Source organism: Myripristis murdjan, chromosome 1 (genome assembly GCF_902150065.1).
Source record: "Myripristis murdjan chromosome 1, fMyrMur1.1, whole genome shotgun sequence".
Lineage (NCBI taxonomy): Eukaryota > Metazoa > Chordata > Actinopteri > Holocentriformes > Holocentridae > Myripristis > Myripristis murdjan.
Genome location: NC_043980.1, coordinates 13,275,420 through 13,294,254, shown reverse-complemented (window position 1 = coordinate 13,294,254; position 18,835 = coordinate 13,275,420). Strand labels below are relative to the sequence as shown.

The following is an 18,835-nucleotide window of genomic DNA, read 5'->3' as shown; positions in this document are numbered from 1 at the left end:
AAAATTCTGATTTTAAATATCTTCTGTTTTGCTCAGTTGCATTTTATTGGTGCACAGAGCCATGAAGTTTGTGTTTGTAAAAAAAAAAAAAATGCTTCATAAATAAAATTTTACTGTCCTTCACTTGCTGTCAACACAAGATGTGATGAGATGTTTTTTTTTTTTTTTTTTACTTTTTACAGAATGCTCCAAACAAAATACATAAATGTATAAATAATGTTAATTATGCAATTAAGTCAAATTAACATTAATGTGCTGAATTGCAAAAACTGAGTAAAGTAATATGAGATGTCCTGCACTGCAGATGGCTGGGTTATACACAGATGTGTCCATACTTTGCTGTCGATCCTCAGTGTTATCCTGTAATTTGGGCGGCGGGCTCTCCTCCACCCACTGGTTTAAGAAATCCTCACGCCGTCTGTGTCATTGCAGGCGGCTGAAGTCTTCTCCTCCTCCTTTCCTTGTTGAAATCTCACTTTCTTGGTGAGGTCTACAGTGGCGTACACAATGTCAGACATCACGGTATTCACTTCAGCAAAGGTTTTATGCTCCCGATTCTGCTCGGATGTCCTCTTCTATCATCCTGATTTTATGGCACTATTTTTTTTTTAATGGCATTAGAAATAAAGAAGTAGCTGCTTTCTCTCAGTTTACAATACAGTAAAGGGAAGAAAAGTAAATACAGGAAGTCACAGAAACCATACCACTTTACTGCATCAGCTCTACCTCCATTCAGTCCACAGCACGTTTTCTCTGTCACAGCCTGCTTTTGTCCTCTTATCTCTCCCTCTTTCCTCAGTGCTCCACCATATAATTTCCATGTAATACAACCTCATACAAACTGTGTTCCCCAAAGATAACGGTGCATTGCTCTGTGACCTCTGTGATTTGGATTGGTTTAGGTCTAGTTTAGAACAAATAGTGGCTTATGCCAATCATATATTTGTGGATTTATCAGGGAAAATCAAATTAAGGTGGCTTTTACATCACTTTTGCATGTCAGGGTCAGGGTTAGGATTAAATAAAGGTGAGAAAACTTTAGCTAGCAACATTAGCAAACATGCTAAAAACAAACTCCAGTTTTGTGTGGAGGTGGATTTGAACTGTTTGCCCCATTCGCAGCCCCACTTGCTTCTTCTCTCGCTCCCTTTATATTCTGTCAAGTTACTCATCTTTTATACAACTGTGGTTTGTGTATTTTTCACATATCAGCGTCACACAAAGTCACACTACCACGCTTCCCTCTGGTGGACCGGCGGCTTGATGACACGCTTTGCCCTCGATCACTGCACCGTATACATGCCACTCACCTGAAGCTGCATGAAGCTAAAAAAAAAAAGTGTCTTTCTGTTGTGTGTTAATAAGAAGTCTGGGGATTGCAATAATGAGTAGCCTAACTTATTTTCTGTGTGTTCACATGTTTGTGTATGTGTGCTTGTGTGCTTGTGTGTGTGTGTGTGTGTGTGTGTGTTAGAGAGAGAGAGAGAGAGGGAGAGAAAGTTGTGGAACACAGCAGTATGCCATGACAAAACCATTTCATACAACTGATTTCTCGCAGATCCAGTGTCGTCGTGTACTGCAGTCTAGATCATTCCATGTATGTAGTTCACCGTATGACTGTACGGCCTCAACACAGTGTTCTTTCTTTAAAAAATTATCAGGTTGTTGGTGATGCCAGTACCTGCAGAAAAAAAACAAAACAAAACAAAAAACAATTATTCCACATTCACCTAACTCATTACCTTAGGTAGACAAAACGTCATCTTCAAGCTTTTTGTGTGGTCGTGAATGATCACAAACAGGAGGGGACACTAATGGTTAACTTCCTTTGTTGCGAAAACTTTGTTTAATAAAGGAATTCATCTTCAGTTTTTTATCTTGAAATGTGAACTGAAAATATGTTCTCTAGCTTGAGCAGCACACTGAAAACGGCAGGAAATAGTGACATATTCAACTGATCGATCTATGGATCAATCAGTCGGCTAATAAATGTTGCTGACCATGAGCCAGGCTGCGTCCTCACCCCTCCACTAATCATTTATTAAATGTGCCTTTAAGAACAGAATTAAGTTGTCACACCACCATATGGGTGTGAGCTTGTGTCTGTGTTCATTACCGATTTAAGGTTTGATGTTTTTACCAACTAATTTGAATTATGAAGTGATTGTGTCATTAAAACATAAACTGTATCGCTGTGTTCCAGCTGTGTGGCTTCATCTTAATTATCGTTGATGTTACTGCTACAGACAGATAGAAAGCAGATAACAGTTCAACCAGCTGGCACTTCAAAATTTTAATGCTCAGTATTTCACAGCTGCCCTCCATCCACATAAAGCCTTATAACTGTAAGCTCATAGTTTCTTATTTTTCTGCAATATGAAAAGTATGGCAGAGCAAAGAGTATTTCTTCCTAGTCTGTGATGGTGTAGGGGAGAGTGGGGTAAGTAGAGCCAATTTTTACTTAAAGTGCCTTTAAAGCGAGGGGATTACAGTAATGCCTCCAACTAAAATATGCACATATAGTTTAAGATGTTGTGCATCCCTGGGAACAATCACTTTGGATCTTATATAAACTGTTTGAGAAATATAGCTTTCGAAAAAAAAGGGGTTTAGTGGCACAACTTGCCCCCGGTGCGGGGTAAATTGTGCCACTAAAGAGAGCACACTGGGGTAAATTGTGCAATCGATAATTGAAGTAAAACAGATCATTTTAATCTCACAAATGATAATGCTATCTGGCACCAACTGCTCCTTTGGTTAAACAACTTAAAATATTGTCCATTTATGACATAAACACTTACCAGATATGTATTTTTCTGTTTAATTGTACTGTTAATGCTGCATCTTTTCCTGCTGTTTTCAATGACTTTTTTTGTTGCAAATTCCACCATTCACTCATATTCAACCAGACAAGCAAAACATATTTACCAAAGTTTTTCCCGAACAACATTAGGTCAGTTTAGTATTAAGTTTTGAGGTCCTTCAATCTGGAACTCAAAACCTTCAATTATTACAAATTGTACGTCTATTTCAGTACTGAAATGTAGACTTAAATATCTTTTATTAAATGACTGATTTGATACTATGTATCTTAACTTGGATTGAATTGAGCTGTTTTGTTTTGGTTTTGTTTTCATTATTGTTAATATTGATGCTATTTTGTAGTATATTGATATAGTGTATTGATATGTGATGTTGAGTAATGTGTATATGTGTGTATGTATATGTGTACATGTATGTATTTGGGTATATGTATGTATGTGTATGTAAATGTTGTTTGTAATATCAGTACTGTTATTATTATTCTGTTTCTATTATATAGTTTTGTTGTACAGCATAGTATTGTTATTATGTAGTTTTTGGGGTGAGGCTCCTAAATAAGCCCTTCGGGTTTCATGTCTCACCCTGCACATGTTTTTAACTGTTTTGGTTTTTTTTTATTCTCTTTTTTTGTTGCTTTTATTGTGCAAATAAACAAACAAACAAATAGTATATAATCACAAGTTGTGCCACTGGCACAAATTACCCCAAGCCCACCATTTTGAAAAAAATGCATCCCCCAGCTGTTTTGAGCTAACATCATGCTAACATATGACCAACTTCTTCTATGGTTTTGTAGATAACAGGGGTGGCACTACTTGCCCCTTGGTACAAATTACCCCACTCTCCCCTATCTGGGTTTTGTGTGTGTGTGTGTGTGTGTGTGTGTGTGTGTATGTGTGTTTTCCCCTATTTGTGGACTATTGTTTGGATGAGGAGGTGCAGTGAAAGTCAATAAACCACAGATTTCCAGATGTCTTACGTTTTTGCTGGAGCTGTACCGTCTACCCATTTCCAGATCCCTTCGTTCTCTTCATCAGTGAGACCAATCCAGGCTCTGTCCTTTAATCCCGTGATGAATCTCTAGGTTTCAAATAGACAGTCTTATAGCTCAGATATTCATAGCTTTACCACAAGAATGTGATTTCAATTCAGGTATTTGTTTGTTGGTCCTCGGTCCTTACCATTCTGTTTCTGAAACTGGCCCCGTGTTAGCTGATTTGTGTAAGCCAGTGTTCATTTTGTCAGTGAAGACAATCACAAAAATGTCAATGACGAAAACGAAACGAGACAAGCTAAAAACAGATAATAGGTAATAACAACTATGACGTGTATGTTTGGTTTTTGTTGATGAGACGAGGAAGTTATTGGTGGACTGTCAGACATTCAAAAATCACCCCGATTATGCAGTTCTCAAAATATAACCTTGCAGTGTGCCGCCCCGTCATTGGTTGAAGTTCACTGTGCCGCCCTCTCATTGGTTGAATTGGCTGAATGAGGGCGGAGCCGCCGACCCTGATCCTCAGCCACAGACAAACAAGTACACAGAGCTCACCTGCAAAAATTTCACCTAATGTTGACTCTTTGTGCCGTTTATGTCAAATTGACTTCAACAGTGCAATGACCTTTATATTGGTGAGACCAAGCACCCACTGAACAAACACATGGCCCAACACAGCAGGGCTAACTCCTCAGGTCTGGACTCAGCTGCCTATTTACATCTTAAGGAGAAGGCACACTCCTTTGAGGAAAGCAATGTTTACATTTTGGACAGAGAAGACAGATGGCTTGAAAGAGGGGTAAAAGAAGCCATCTATGTCAAGACGAAAAAAACAGGGGGTTTACGCCACTAGCTGTCTTCCATCTCCAATATTGTCCTTTCATCTCTGCCAAGAAAATTCAACAACTCAGCCTCAAAAAGTTAAGGCCTTTGACAATTGACCTCATATGACTGTGATGATGGCCGATCACAACTGGCCTTGTGTCTCCAACCACTGTAACGTCAGTCATTACAGCTCAGTGGAGCACTAATGAGCCACACTCTGGGGCCCATGAGCCATCAACATCAGAGACCTGGGGGAACACACCCACTGAGGTTAAATACCTGAGCTCCCCACCAGTTAGTTAGACTAACCAGTCTAGTCTAGTGAACAGCATGAACTGATGAAGCCACTTGGATAAGGGGTGAAACATCTTCTAGACATCTAACATATAAGATGTAAGTCCAGTTGACCTGATTCAATTTCCTTGATATGTTTTATTGGGGACTAATTATTCCTTGGCTCTATCTTCCCCTAAGGGTATCAATTCTTAAGCAGGATTGTGGGTAGATGTCTTTTTTTCCATTTAGTTGTATTTATGTGAATTGTCCCTTTAATGATTGTGAATCTCTCCTCCCTATTATATGTTTAAGAGAGACAAAAAATTATGTTTTCTTCCAACTTTTAAAGAAGGAATTTCTGCTTAATAAGAGAAGATTAAATGTTTTGCAGTGAATAAAAACGATTCAGGTGGGAAAATCCACCATTTGACTCGAGCTCACCTGCTCCTCGTCGCCTGAAATGATCACCAGCTGTGCCTTTTTGTTCTCACAGTCAGCTTTGCTGTCTCCCCAGCTGTTTTTTGAGGTGGAGATGAAATAACAGTTGGAGCCAAACTTCGTCCAGGGGTCAGGGCAACATGCCTTTGCTGTTAGAGAGCACCAAATGGTTCATATTTACTCATAACACCAGGATGAGGTAAAACACTACAAAGGTAAACAAACAAAATGCACACACATAAAAATGTAAAGCTGGCTACAAGACTGAAAATAGTTAATGCAATGTTAGAAAAAAAAATAAAATAAAATCTGTACACTAGAACAGGCTCCCATGGTGTTTTTACTGTTATCATCACATTTGACATTTTGGGCATGTGCCAACAGGGTGCAGGGTTTTTTTTTGTTTTTTTTTTTTTTAAATAGCCAATCCCATAGGAACTCTAAATCCACTAAGTGTGTTGCTGGAGTGTTTATTATTGGAACGGGTGTGGTTGCATATTTTGAGTGAGATTATGATCGGCGGAGGTAATTATACATCACTTTTATAACACGGGCCATCACACCCAAGTAGCCCAGATTCCAGTCAGGCTAAAAATAAAAATAAAAGCGGGGATATTTCTCTCACCATAAAGCTGTTCTTTCAGGTCATCTCTTTCCTTGGTGAGGTTCTTATTAGTGGCCCTTAAGAGGTGCGTCTCATTCTCCAGCTTGCTCATATTTTGGGTCAGGTTGTGGTTGATGCTTTTGAGTTCACTGGATTCTTCAGTCAGGTTGTTGTAGCTGGTCTGTAACTGGTTTCTCTCTTCAGTCATGTTGCTGAAACTGGTCTGTAACTGGTTTTTCTCTCTGGTCAGGTTGGTGTTGTCCTCCTGCAACTGAACAGCTGCCATAGCAGGTGACCAACATGTTAAGGGCTCATGATTGATTATTTGTCATGACTGATTTGGGCAATATATAATAGCTATCACCAAACCAAATTGGGAAAACTCACTGAGGACTGCCAAGGCGATGATCGCAGCCAGGAGGAGAAGACACAGCAGCACCAGAAACACTGCAGCAGCTCTGAAAGGATTCTTCCTCTCTGAAGTTGCAGGGACTGAAGTGGCTGTAGGCACAAATGAACGGTGATGCTTGGAAAATATTAGTCAGGCTCACTGTTACTCACCTTAACAAGTAACTCATCATGGTACAAAGTTATTCTTCATTAAAAGAAATTTTCATTATGTGTTACCTACATGACATGGATTGCAGAGGCAAATGTGTGGACTGTTTAGCAGATTAGCAGAGTCTTTTCACACTCCTGTTTTGTTTTTATTGATTTTATCAGTGCCTTTTCAGCAAGTGTTTCAAGTGTCCACTTTTGTCTCATGAAATTCTGATTTTAAATATCTTCTGTTTTGATCTACAGTGGTCCCTCGTTTATCGCGGGAGTTACGTTCTAAAAATAACCCGCAATAGGCGAAATCCTCGAAGTAGTCAGCTTTATTTTTTACAATTATTATAGATGTTTTAAGGCTGTAAAACCCCTCACTACACACTTTATACACTGTTCTCAGACAGGCATTAACATTTTCTCACTTTTCTCTCTTGTTTAAACACTCTCAAAGTTCAAACCTTCGTAGAAAAATAAGTCCAGTATTACAGAATGAATGCATTCTGTACTGTACAGGAGACACGGCACGGAGGAGATTGATTGACAATGGTCTACAGTCCCTTAGCCAATCAGGACGCAGAACACAATGCACTGTAAAAAAAAAAAAAAAAAAAAAAAAAAAAAAAAGAACATGCAAAATTGCACTAAAAAAAGTCCGAAAGGTGAACCGCGTTATAGCGAGGGACAACTGTATTGCATTTTATTGGTGCAGAGAGCCTTGAGGTTTGTGTTTGGTTTACTTATTTTCAATAAGTAGCATGTTGTCAGCACAAGAATAAGAATAAGAATAATGGTAAGTAAGTAGTTAAACAAACATCAATTTTTTTTTTAAAACTACTGACAGTTACAAAAAGTCTTATGAGATCCCCAGCAACTCAACTACTGTGTGTGTGTGTGTGTGTGTGTGTGTGTGTGTGTGTGTGTGTGTGTGTGTGTGTGTGTGTGACAAATACACAGATGTGTCCATACTTTGCTGTTGGTCCTCTGTTTTGTCCTGTAATTTGGGTGGCGTGCTCTCCTCCACCCGGTAGTTGTCATAAATCCTCACACCGTCTGTGTCATTGTAGGCGGCCACAGTCTTCTCCTCCTTTCCTTGTTGAGGTCTCACATTCTTGGCGAAGTATGGGGTGGCATACACAACATCAGACATCACAGTATTTAAGTAAGTATTATCTCACCACACTTCAGCAAACGTTTTATGTTCCTGTTTCAGCTCAGATGGCCTCTGCTGAAAAGTTCCCTATACTCTCACTGCATTTCAAATTTCATGTATAATCCTGTGGTGTGGTCTGTTATTCAAATTGCACCAGAAATAGAGAACTAGCTACTTGGCCAATCTGTCGTTTGCATAAATTTCAGTAAAGGGAAGGAAAGGAAATTTGTGCAGTCACAGCTGCAGATAATTGTTCGAAAAAGACTTTTACTCTTCTGCATAGTCTGTTCATCTGATAATGGACCTAATGATTAAAAAAAGGAAAACTGAATTGATTATCAGCCCACTCAATTCTCTTCTTCTTTAACCTCTTCAGCACTGCTGATCTCTCTGATGGGTTTGTCATTACAAAGGCATGCTGTTTTGTTCAAACCCACAGGATAGTGTAGTGGAGATCCTAAGGTTTCCTAAGATACCAAATTTGTTCTACTGAATTACAGTGTATAAAACTGTACATAAAATGATGCACAAGACATGTAGATATTTTTGATATCTAGATATCTACGCATAAAACATTGGCATCTTCGGCTGAAAATTTGTCTTGACGTGAGCATGATGCAGCTTCCATGAAGCATTGCAACCAGCAGATAAACCATATATAGGCGCCTTTATGGCACAATATGGAAATAATATGATGCAATATGCAAAACACATTGACGAGCCACGGTGTTTGTGCAAATTTGACTTTGGTGTTGGTACAATCACTTCTTTGCAGACACGGGAAGTGACAAATCAAGGCTGGTAAACATGAGCATGTTGTGTGTACTGATATCACATTACATGATTTCTGGGTATTGATGTTCCCATTTTTCAAACAGTTACTTCTCTATGAAGTTGGCTTTTGAAACTGTGATTAAAATGGGTCACATCAATCAATACACAGTAGACCTTCTTCTAAAACCTTTATTTGTGTTGTTGCTCAACTGCAGTTCTCAAAACTGACCTGTCCTGCAAGTTTTTGCTCCAGGCTTGTTCTTGCACACCTGATGCATTTGAAGGTGTCATGAAAATAAATAGTCATTAACTGGATCACGTCTGCAAGTGAGCAAGAGTGGGAGAGCCAATTAAGAGATATGCAAGTATATCAAAAAACTACAACTCAGTTAAAGTAGATGGAGTAATAGTTAACTCTCCCCTTTGCTTATCTTCAGCAATTATTAAAAATGAGTCAATAAAGAAGATATTTCTCAGACGAGCTCTGGCCAGAATGGAATCAGTAGCAGCAACCACATGCGGCTGCAGTGGTGAACCATCATAAATGAGGTTGCCTAAAATTAGTCATGCCACCTGAAACGAGTTTCTCCTTAAAGGTAGTCATACACCAGCAGAGTGTTACTGTCAGTGTCCAGAGTTTGAGGGTCTCAGGCAACACTGCTGTGAGCAAAACCAGACCCACAACACAGCTGAACAATACATCAGCTCGGGGTCTCACAGGTGATTGGACAAACATAGAAATGGCAGCAAAACAATCTACGAAAATGTGGATGAGAGGAGACACAGTCTGCAGCCCAGGACAGCCAAACTCACACTCTCAGGTAATGAACGTGTATGTAAACCAATAGAAATGTCCATGCACATATCAGGAAGTGGATGATAAATTCATGCATGCAAGTACATGTACAGCCTGCAGCCTGACTCTGCTTTGTCTTCTGCTGCCAGCCGGGATCACTGCTCTGCACTGCAAAAACGCAAAATCTTAACAAGATTATTTGTCTTATTTCAAGTCAAAAATTGTTTCAAGTGGAAATTCCCTTGAAACAAGTGAAAATTTGCTTGTTTCATTGGCAAAATTTGCCAGTGGAAAAAGTGAAAATTCACTTGAAATAAGTGAAATTTAGCTAGAAACAAGAAACAAATTTTGCCAATGAAACAAGCAAATTTTCACTTGTTTCAAGTGAATTTTCACTTGAAACAAGAGACAATTGTCTAAAAACAAGTTACTTCTGAGGTGATCATGTCTTATTTTAAGTGTAATGAGATATTTTGACTAGTAATAAGACATTTTTGACTTGAAATAAGACAAATAATCTTGGTAAGATTTTGAGTTTTTGCAGTGTGGCCATTCAATGTGAGGAATTTGTTTACATGCTAATTTACCTCTCAGTCGGCTAATGGTCGAAATTGTGACAGCCACCAGGGACAAATGTAGATGGAGATCAACTCTAACAACTTGACTGAGGAGAGAAATCAACTGCAGACCAGCTTCAACAGACTGAATGAGGAAAGAAACGAGGTACAAGCCAGATATGAGGTCATGTACAAAAACAGAAATGATCTGCAGAGGAAGCTCCAAGGTAATAGCACATGATCTTTATTCCTACTGGCCAGAAAATATTTATGTTTATGTGAGGGCTGGCCTATGTGGGGAGCACCGCCCCTAGTAGGCAGGGTTACATATATATATATATATAAGCCCAGGTGGGGACAATTAGGGCCTCTTTGTTTGAAGCCTGGTGGCTGCAGGGAGGGTTGTGTGTGCAGGTAAGCTTGTGGGTGACTGCATGTGTTGGCAGACATTTGTGGCTGATGTTGAATTAGTATTTTTTATATTTAGAGTGGTGTTGCAGCTGAAACATCAGTGATCTTGAGGCGTGCTGCTTAGGCCAACATTGGACAGGTAGGCCGCAGTCCCCTAAATTTGTTTTATGTTTGGACTCATGAAATGTAGTGGGTGATCTTTTTTTTTGTTCTCTAGGAGCTGACCGTGTGCCGTTCCCCAGTGTGGGACAGGGCAGCCATATTATTTATTGGTGGAAAATTCCCCAAGGTGGAAAGGTATTACAATTTTGAATGGTAAAATAGGAGGTCTAGTCCCTCTTTTTGCTACTGTCATGTTTACACTGTCAATTCCCCCCTCTAGCCTGGTTGCCAGACTGCTGCTTTGCCTGGATGAAATCTAACACTGTTTTGCCGGGATTAATGTTGGAGGGTCCTCTTGTGTTTCCAGCCAGATTGTAGTGAATTGTGAAAATGTACCTGCGACCCCTAAGATTGTTCCAGGAATGTCAATGTTGGACTTTGTACTGTTTTGGAATGGAAGATGTCTTTTTAACTAGTGTATTATCAACTGACTTTTAGTGTAGTTTTGCTTTGTGTTTTCTAGGCAGTGTGGAGACCCGCGGGGAGCACTTGGGCCCCTCTGGCTTGCCGTGTGATTGTGGTTTATGATTTGATGGTGGTGGTCACTTGGTGTCTGTTTTCTCTTTTTTTATTTATTCTTAGGATCGTGTGGCGTGCAGTGTGCTCATATGCATGGGTGTACCCTGGGCTGCATTTGAACCTCCCCGCAGGAGTCCCACTGCCCCCTTTTCTTCTCTCCTGTAGTTTTTAGGGCAGATGCCTCATCTCGCAGTTAATATTGTCTTTTAACTGGTGTTAAATAAAACTTTGACGGTGTTTTTTTTTTGGTTTACTTCACCGACCCACCCAATCGAAGTTGTCTCCTCGTTTACAATAAAATTCTAATTGTGAACCGAATACACGTCTCTCCGCTCTCTCTGAACTTTAAATTGTTTGTGTCCACCCTTTGGGCCGGGTCACAATCTGGCGCTGCAAGCAGGGTAGAGCTTCCGGACGTGTATTCAAGTTAGTCGTTTCCTTGGGTTGGTTGTTTTTCATTGATTGTATTTTAATGATTGTGTAGGCAAAGCAGCAGCTGACAACCTTTTGAAAGTTTGGTGTGCATAATTTTTTCATCTGTAGCATTCATAATTTTTTTTTTTCCTCACCTAGTTTCTTTCTAGTGTTGAATGGATCCTCAGAGTGCACCTCCACCCCAGGCAGGACCCTCTAGTCCCCCTAGGGGGCATGCTCCCAGTCTAGTGGAGGCCCCTGCCAGGGAAAGGTTGGTTTATATCCCCAGGGAGAGATCTTGCCCTCTGTTCAGTGGTACAGGTGAAATTGGTGTTCAGAGCTGGGTTGAGGAAATAAATGCTATTATGCGCACCCGTAGACTTGCTCCTATTGAAAAGGCTCACTTTATTTATGATCACTTGATAGGTGATGCCCGTGAAGAGATCAAATATAGGCCTAGACAGGTAAGGGATGACCCTGACTGTGTTTTGGATATCCTTCTCACTCAGTATGGCTGCCCCAGGTCCTTTATTGCAGTTAAAGAAGCCTTTTATGCCAGAAAACAGCAGGAAGGTGAATCACTGAGGGAGTTCTCACATGCACTGTTCTCTTTAATGGATCACATGATTCAAAGTTGTCCAGAAAAACGCATCCCTGATAGCGCTAAGTTGCTGCGTGATCAGTTTGTTGAGTGTGTGGCTGATGGGAATTTGAGTCGAGAACTTAAAAGAATAGCTCGTGAACACCCTGACCATGACCTTCATGCTATTAGGGATGAGGCTATCATGTGGGAGCGTGAGGGCAGAGCTGGGGAAGGGTCAGGCAGATCTAGGAGTTATTCTGTCCCGTCAGTGTATAGTATGCAGCATGCAGGGCAAGCCAAGGGGCAAAAGGATCATGTAGGTTTAGAACTAGCTGAGCTTAAGGAAATGTTGAAGCAGCAACAGGCTCAGATTAATCAGCTCACCCAAGAACTAAAGTCAACTCGCACATCAGTCAAGCCCAGGACCTTTCAGAAGAGAGGACAGGTCATCTGCAGACGGTGTCAAAAACCAGGCCATTTTGCCAAAGACTGTGACAATGAGAGGGTAGTTGCCTCTGAACCTAACCACTCCAGCCAGAATTCAGCCACTCCATACTTCAGGTCTCAGCAGGCGGAAAACTAGCTCCCTCTGTTATGCTGAGCCACATCTCAGATGGGAACATGACTGGCTCTAATGGTGATTCAGACACCCCTGGTCCCACCTCAAACTTGGTAGCTTCCTGTCCAAAGGTCACCATTAATATGGGAGGGGTAGACATTCGTTGCCTTCTAGACACCGGGTCCATGGTCACCACAATTACTGAAAGTTTCTTTGCCAAACATTTTGAATCGGGAGGCCCCGAGAAGCTGAGAGAGTGCCACTGGCTACGGTTACGTGCAGCTAATGGGCTACAAATCCCTTATATTGGCTATTTGGAACTTGATTTTCAGGTGCTGGGCAAGCTAATCCCTAAGCGCGGTGTTCTAGTCATTAGAGATGCACCTGATGCCAGCCCTATCCCAGAAGTTTGTGGAGTCCTTGGCATGAATGTAATCCGTGAGTGTTATAAAGAACTGTTTTTGGAACATGGCCCTGCACTATTTGACCTCCCTCCTGTCAAACAGAATCCCTGGCAGGAGGCGTTGCAGTTTTGTCACAGAGCTCACTTACAGGCTGATCCACCAGTCAATGGTCCCGTCCGAGTTAAGGGCCGGAGAAGGATCCACATTCCAGGAGGCACAATGAAATTGGTGCCAGCCACCTGTAGGAAAGCATCTCCAGTTGAGACCGGGTCAGCCCTCTTCGAACCTCTGGATGCAGGTCTGCCAAGTGGTCTCCTTGCTTCCCCAGCTCTGGTCAGGGTGGTCAATGGCACAGCCTACATCCCTGTCACTAATGTAGGGACCACAGAAGTGATTCTACCACCCCGCATCCAGATCGGTACCCTTTGCCATGCTGATGTTGTCAGCCAAACCGATGACCTCATTGGGACCTTCGGTGAGGAGGCAGCTGGGGGCAATGTGGCTAGAGTGGCAGCCCAGACTGTGGAGGAAGGCCCCCTGCCAGCTGCCATTGCGGCCCTGGACTTGTCCACCCTCCCAGCTTCTGACCAACACAGGGTAAGGTCCCTTTTGTGTGACTATCAGTCTGTTTTTTCCTCTCATGATGGTGACTTGGGGTGTACAAATTTGATGGCCCATGAAATTCCCCTTCTAGATGCCACCCCAGTCCGCCAGCGGTACAGGCGTATCCCTCCCTCTGAATATGATGCTGTCAAGGCGCACATTCAACAGCTCTTGGAAAGCAAAGTGATTCGTGAGAGCAGTAGTCCATTTGCTTCCCCAATTGTGGTAGTAAGGAAGAAAGATTCTACCATCAGGCTCTGTGTTGATTACCGGCTTTTGAATGCTAAGACTAGGAAGGATGCTTTCCCCCTGCCCCGCATAGAGGAGACTCTGGATGCTCTGTCTGGTGCCCGCTGGTTTTCTACCTTAGATCTAGCCAGTGGGTATAACCAGGTCCCCGTTGCAGAACCTGATAAAATGAAGACAGCCTTCTGTACTCCATTTGGGCTGTTTGAATTTAACAGGATGCCCTTTGGTTTGTGTAATGCCCCCAGCACATTTCAAAGGTTGATGGAGAGGATGTTTGGCTCACAGAATCACCAGTCATTACTGTTGTATTTGGATGATGTCATTGTTTTTTCTGCTACAGTGGATGAGCATCTTCAACGGTTGGGAGCAGTGTTGGAGACCTTGCGTGCGCAAAACTTAAAGGCTAAACTGGAAAAGTGCTGCTTTCTGCAAACGGAGGTAAAATACCTTGGGCATGTCATTTCCAAAGATGGTGTAGCTACAGATCCTGATAAAATCTCTGTGGTGGCCAATTGGCAAACTCCAAAGACTGTTTCTGAGCTGAGATCATTTCTCGGTTTTGCCAGCTATTATCGCCGCTTTGTACAGGGTTTTGCAAAACTGGCTGCACCTCTCCATCGGCTGGTGGCTGAGTTGGTTGGCACAAAAACTAAAAGGCCATCCAGGCGCCCTCTGCAGGAAGTATGGACTGACCAGTGTGAAACAAGTTTCCAAGATCTGAAGGCCCGGTTGGTAACCTCCCCTGTCTTAGCTTATGCCAATTTCACACAACCCTTTATCCTGGAGACTGATGCCAGCCACTGGGGGCTAGGTGCAGTGCTGTCACAAGAACAGGAGGGTAGAATTCGCCCTATTGCATATGCTAGTAGAGGATTAAAGCCTACAGAACGCAATATGTCAAATTACAGTTCTATGAAACTGGAGTTTCTAGCCTTAAAGTGGGCCATGACCGAAAAGTTTAGGGAGTATCTGCTGGGTCATAAATGTGTTGTCTACACAGATAACAACCCCTTGAGTCATTTGTCCACTGCAAAGCTTGGCGCTTTGGAACAGCGCTGGGCCGCTCAACTTGCTTCATTTGATTTCTCTATAAAGTACCGCCCAGGTCGCGCCAACGGCAATGCTGATGCACTTTCTCGCCGCTGCCAGCCATCAGAGTCCATGACATCCATAGAGGCCTTGCTGCCTGGCACCCCTCTCCCAGACAGACTACTCCGGACTGAAGCCCTGTCTCACCAACAGGTAACTCAATCAGTCATCTCTGTTTTGCCCTCTCATACTCCTGCTGATCTTGCTGCACTACAGGAAGGTGACCCTACCCTCAGCGTGTTCCTGAGGTTTTGGCGGAGGCAGGCAGGCCCAAACAAGCAGGAAAGGCTGGGTCTACCTGTACCAGTGCTGGAAATGCTGCGTCAGTGGAAGAGGTTGGCAGAGAATGATGGGGTCCTCTACCGTCATGTGTCCCGACCTGATGGTGGAGAGGTACTCCGCCAGTTAGTGTTGCCACAAAGTCTGCAAGGTGAGGTCTTGCGCCACTTACATAATGACCACGGCCACCAGGGAATGGACAGAACCCTTGAACTGGTGCGGCAGAGGTGTTATTGGCCCAGCATGTTTAAAGACATTCAGAACTACTGCCAGCAGTGTGAACGTTGTGCACTGGCCAAAACAAAGTACCCCAAACCTAAAACAACCATGGGTCACCTCCTAGCCTCCAGGCCTAATCAGATTCTAGCCATGGACTTTACATACCTAGAACCCTCTGCCGATGGCCGGGAAAATGTGTTAATTTTAACTGATGTGTTTTCCAAGTATACCCAGGCCATTGCTACTAGGGATCAAAAGGCAACCACCGTAGCCCAAGTACTGGTCCATGAGTGGTTCTACCGCTTTGGAGTCCCTGCTAGGATCCACTCAGACCAGGGCCGGAGTTTTGAAGGGGCAGTGATCAAGCAACTGTGTCAGCTGTATGGTGTGGAAAAAACCCGCACGACTCCATACCATCCACAAGGTAATGGACAATGTGAGCGTTTTAACAGGACCTTGCATGACTTATTGAGAACTTTGTCTCCTGAGCACAAACGCAACTGGCCTGCATATCTGCAACAACTGACTTTTGCTTATAACACTACTACACATCAAACCACTGCAGAGCAGCCCTACTTCCTCATGTTCGGCCAGGAGCCCCAGCTGCCTATTGATTTTTTGCTGGGGAGAGTTGAGGAGCCTATGCAAGGCCCAGTCCATAACTGGGTGCAAACTCATCATCATCGTCTTAAGGTCGCCTGTGAGGGAGCCCGGAGACGGATGCAAGCTGCTGCCGATAAACGTGCCAGTCGGCACAATGCACTGCCCTCAGACCCATTGCAACTGCACCAGTTAGTGTACCTACGTGACCACAGCATAAGGGGCAGGAATAAAATCCAGGACCACTGGAGCCCTACCCCCTATCGTATCATCAAGGTTCCTGACGGCACGGGTCCAGTGTATACAGTGGCACCATTGACTGATCCAGACAAGGTAAAGCATGTTAATAGACAGTTAATGAAGCCTATTCCTAGTGATCTGTGTGAAAACATTGACAGGAACACTCAGACCACCACTGAGATCACAAGACCCCCGGAGGTGCAGCTACGGACAGATGATGTTGGCGACTTCTATGCGTGGCAACGCAGTGACTCTCCAATGGGTAATGCCTCTTGTTCACCTCAGTCTCAACCTCTCTGTGGTTTTCCCCACCCAGCACCAGCATCAGAACAACGCAGTGCTCTATCAGACCCACAGTCTACAACTGGACCTCAGCCAGGCCCTGTGAGAGTACATTTTAGCCCCCGCCCACCCCCAGCCCCACTTGTTATTCCTAGAAGGACAACACGTTCCACAGCTGGACAACACCCTAACATTCATCACCTGCCGCAACCTGCTGCAGCTATGCCACCTAGTAGCAACTCCATTGCAGCCTTCTATAGACCCTGGATGTAAAATGTGTATTGTCGGGACGCCAATGCAAAAACCAGGGGGGTAGATGTGAGGGCTGGCCTATGTGGGGAGCACCGCCCCTAGTAGGCAGGGTTACATATATATATATATATAAGCCCAGGTGGGGACAATTAGGGCCTCTTTGTTTGAAGCCTGGTGGCTGCAGGGAGGGTTGTGTGTGCAGGTAAGCTTGTGGGTGACTGCATGTGTTGGCAGACATTTGTGGCTGATGTTGAATTAGTATTTTTTATATTTAGAGTGGTGTTGCAGCTGAAACATCAGTGATCTTGAGGCGTGCTGCTTAGGCCAACATTGGACAGGTAGGCCGCAGTCCCCTAAATTTGTTTTATGTTTGGACTCATGAAATGTAGTGAGTGATCTTTTTTTTGTTCTCTAGGAGCTGACCGTGTGCCGTTCCCCAGTGTGGGACAGGGCAGCCATATTATTTATTGGTGGAAAATTCCCCAAGGTGGAAAGGTATTACAATTTTGAATGGTAAAATAGGAGGTCTAGTCCCTCTTTTTGCTACTGTCATGTTTACACTGTCAATTCCCCCCTCTAGCCTGGTTGCCAGACTGCTGCTTTGCCTGGATGAAATCTAACACTGTTTTGCCGGGATTAATGTTGGAGGGTCCTCTTGTGTTTCCAGCCAGATTGTAGTGAATTGTGAAAATGTACCTGCGACCCCTAAGATTGTTCCAGGAATGTCAATGTTGGACTTTGTACTGTTTTGGAATGGAAGATGTCTTTTTAACTAGTGTATTATCAACTGACTTTTAGTGTAGTTTTGCTTTGTGTTTTCTAGGCAGTGTGGAGACCCGCGGGGAGCACTTGGGCCCCTCTGGCTTGCCGTGTGATTGTGGTTTATGATTTGATGGTGGTGGTCACTTGGTGTCTGTTTTCTCTTTTTTTATTTATTCTTAGGATCGTGTGGCGTGCAGTGTGCTCATATGCATGGGTGTACCCTGGGCTGCATTTGAACCTCCCCGCAGGAGTCCCACTGCCCCCTTTTCTTCTCTCCTGTAGTTTTTAGGGCAGATGCCTCATCTCGCAGTTAATATTGTCTTTTAACTGGTGTTAAATAAAACTTTGACGGTGTTTTTTTTTTGGTTTACTTCACCGACCCACCCAATCGAAGTTGTCTCCTCGTTTACAATAAAATTCTAATTGTGAACCGAATACACGTCTCTCCGCTCTCTCTGAACTTTAAATTGTTTGTGTCCACCCTTTGGGCCGGGTCACAATCAGTTCAAGTTCCTCACTTGCTAGAGTGTGAATAGGGAGCTGTTGGTTAAGTCAGAAATTCACAATAATATCAACACATCAGCAGTATCTGCCCATATGTTTTTTAAATGAAATATCAGCATCAGCCTGAGACAGGGCCGGACTGGGAGAGTTTTTCAGGCCACGAATCAGTCATGTAATCAGGCCGATGTGGGGCGATTTTGTTTGTGGCCCCAAAATACATCCAGTACAACCATCAACTCACGCACACACTGCTCATAACTTATGATAACTGGATGAGTTTTGGGGCCACAAACAAAATCTTGCTTAGGGCCACCAAAGTCCTAGGGCCGGCTCTGTTTAACAGCCACAACATGGACTTTATTTGTGAAAGTCCGACACTGCAGTGTTTGTAAGAGTGTATTTATACAGTCTATGGTAAGAGTAGAAACAGAGTCACAATGAGTGTGTGGCCCCTCTGGTGGTTGTGGCCTTAAGCAACCGCATAGCCCGTTTATGCCACAGGCCGGCTCTGCCTGGATCTAAAATCAATCTTTAGGTTCCCAGCTTTCAGATAATGTACACCACTTCTGTTTTGCATCTACTGTTGACCTTTTATTTTCCTCTGAAGATCCCCTGCCCCACTGAGATAGGCCTAAATAAAAGTCTGGAACGGTAAAGGGTTAAGCAAAAACCTGTTTAAGTGAAATTACAGACTTGGCAGGGATATGCAAGTACACAAAAAGCTACTTAACATCTTCAATATTCTTTCACCCTTGCTTTTTTTAACTTTTTTCAGCAATTAGGAAAGAGAAAACATTTGTATTAACACCTCTGACCAGAATAGAAACAGTAGCAGCAACCACATGCATTTGCAAAAGTAACTTTAAACTATTCACGTCACCTGCCTCGTTTCCTGTTAAAGTCTGTCACATA

The 18,835-nt window shown here is 43.0% G+C and overlaps 2 protein-coding genes and 2 long non-coding RNA genes across 6 annotated transcripts in view; all 4 read left to right on the top strand.

The window, feature by feature from the left end:
* LOC115368302 (CD209 antigen-like protein E) overlaps positions 1–18,835 on the top strand; it is a 119,866-nt gene that overhangs the window by 23,292 nt on the left and 77,739 nt on the right. The window lies entirely within an intron of this gene.
* Positions 10,163–11,335, top strand: LOC115368313 (uncharacterized). Of its 2 annotated transcripts, XR_003929008.1 has the most exons (4): positions 10,163–10,206; positions 10,280–10,342; positions 10,421–10,500; positions 10,586–11,335. It is a non-coding gene; the product is annotated as an uncharacterized LOC115368313 (long non-coding RNA). The 2 variants fall into 2 exon arrangements; XR_003929007.1 differs by having other exon boundaries at positions 10,421–11,335.
* LOC115368293 (uncharacterized) lies at positions 11,862–14,111 on the top strand. The gene is made up of 2 exons (XM_030064356.1): positions 11,862–13,441; positions 14,037–14,111. Exons 1-2 carry the CDS (start codon positions 12,476–12,478, stop codon positions 14,094–14,096), a joined length of 1,026 nt encoding a protein of 341 aa, XP_029920216.1. The 5' UTR covers positions 11,862–12,475; the 3' UTR covers positions 14,097–14,111.
* On the top strand, positions 16,816–17,746 carry LOC115368321 (uncharacterized). 2 transcript variants are annotated; one of them, XR_003929010.1, is made up of 4 exons: positions 16,816–16,859; positions 16,933–16,995; positions 17,073–17,152; positions 17,238–17,746. It is a non-coding gene; the product is annotated as an uncharacterized LOC115368321 (long non-coding RNA). The 2 variants fall into 2 exon arrangements; XR_003929009.1 differs by having other exon boundaries at positions 17,073–17,745.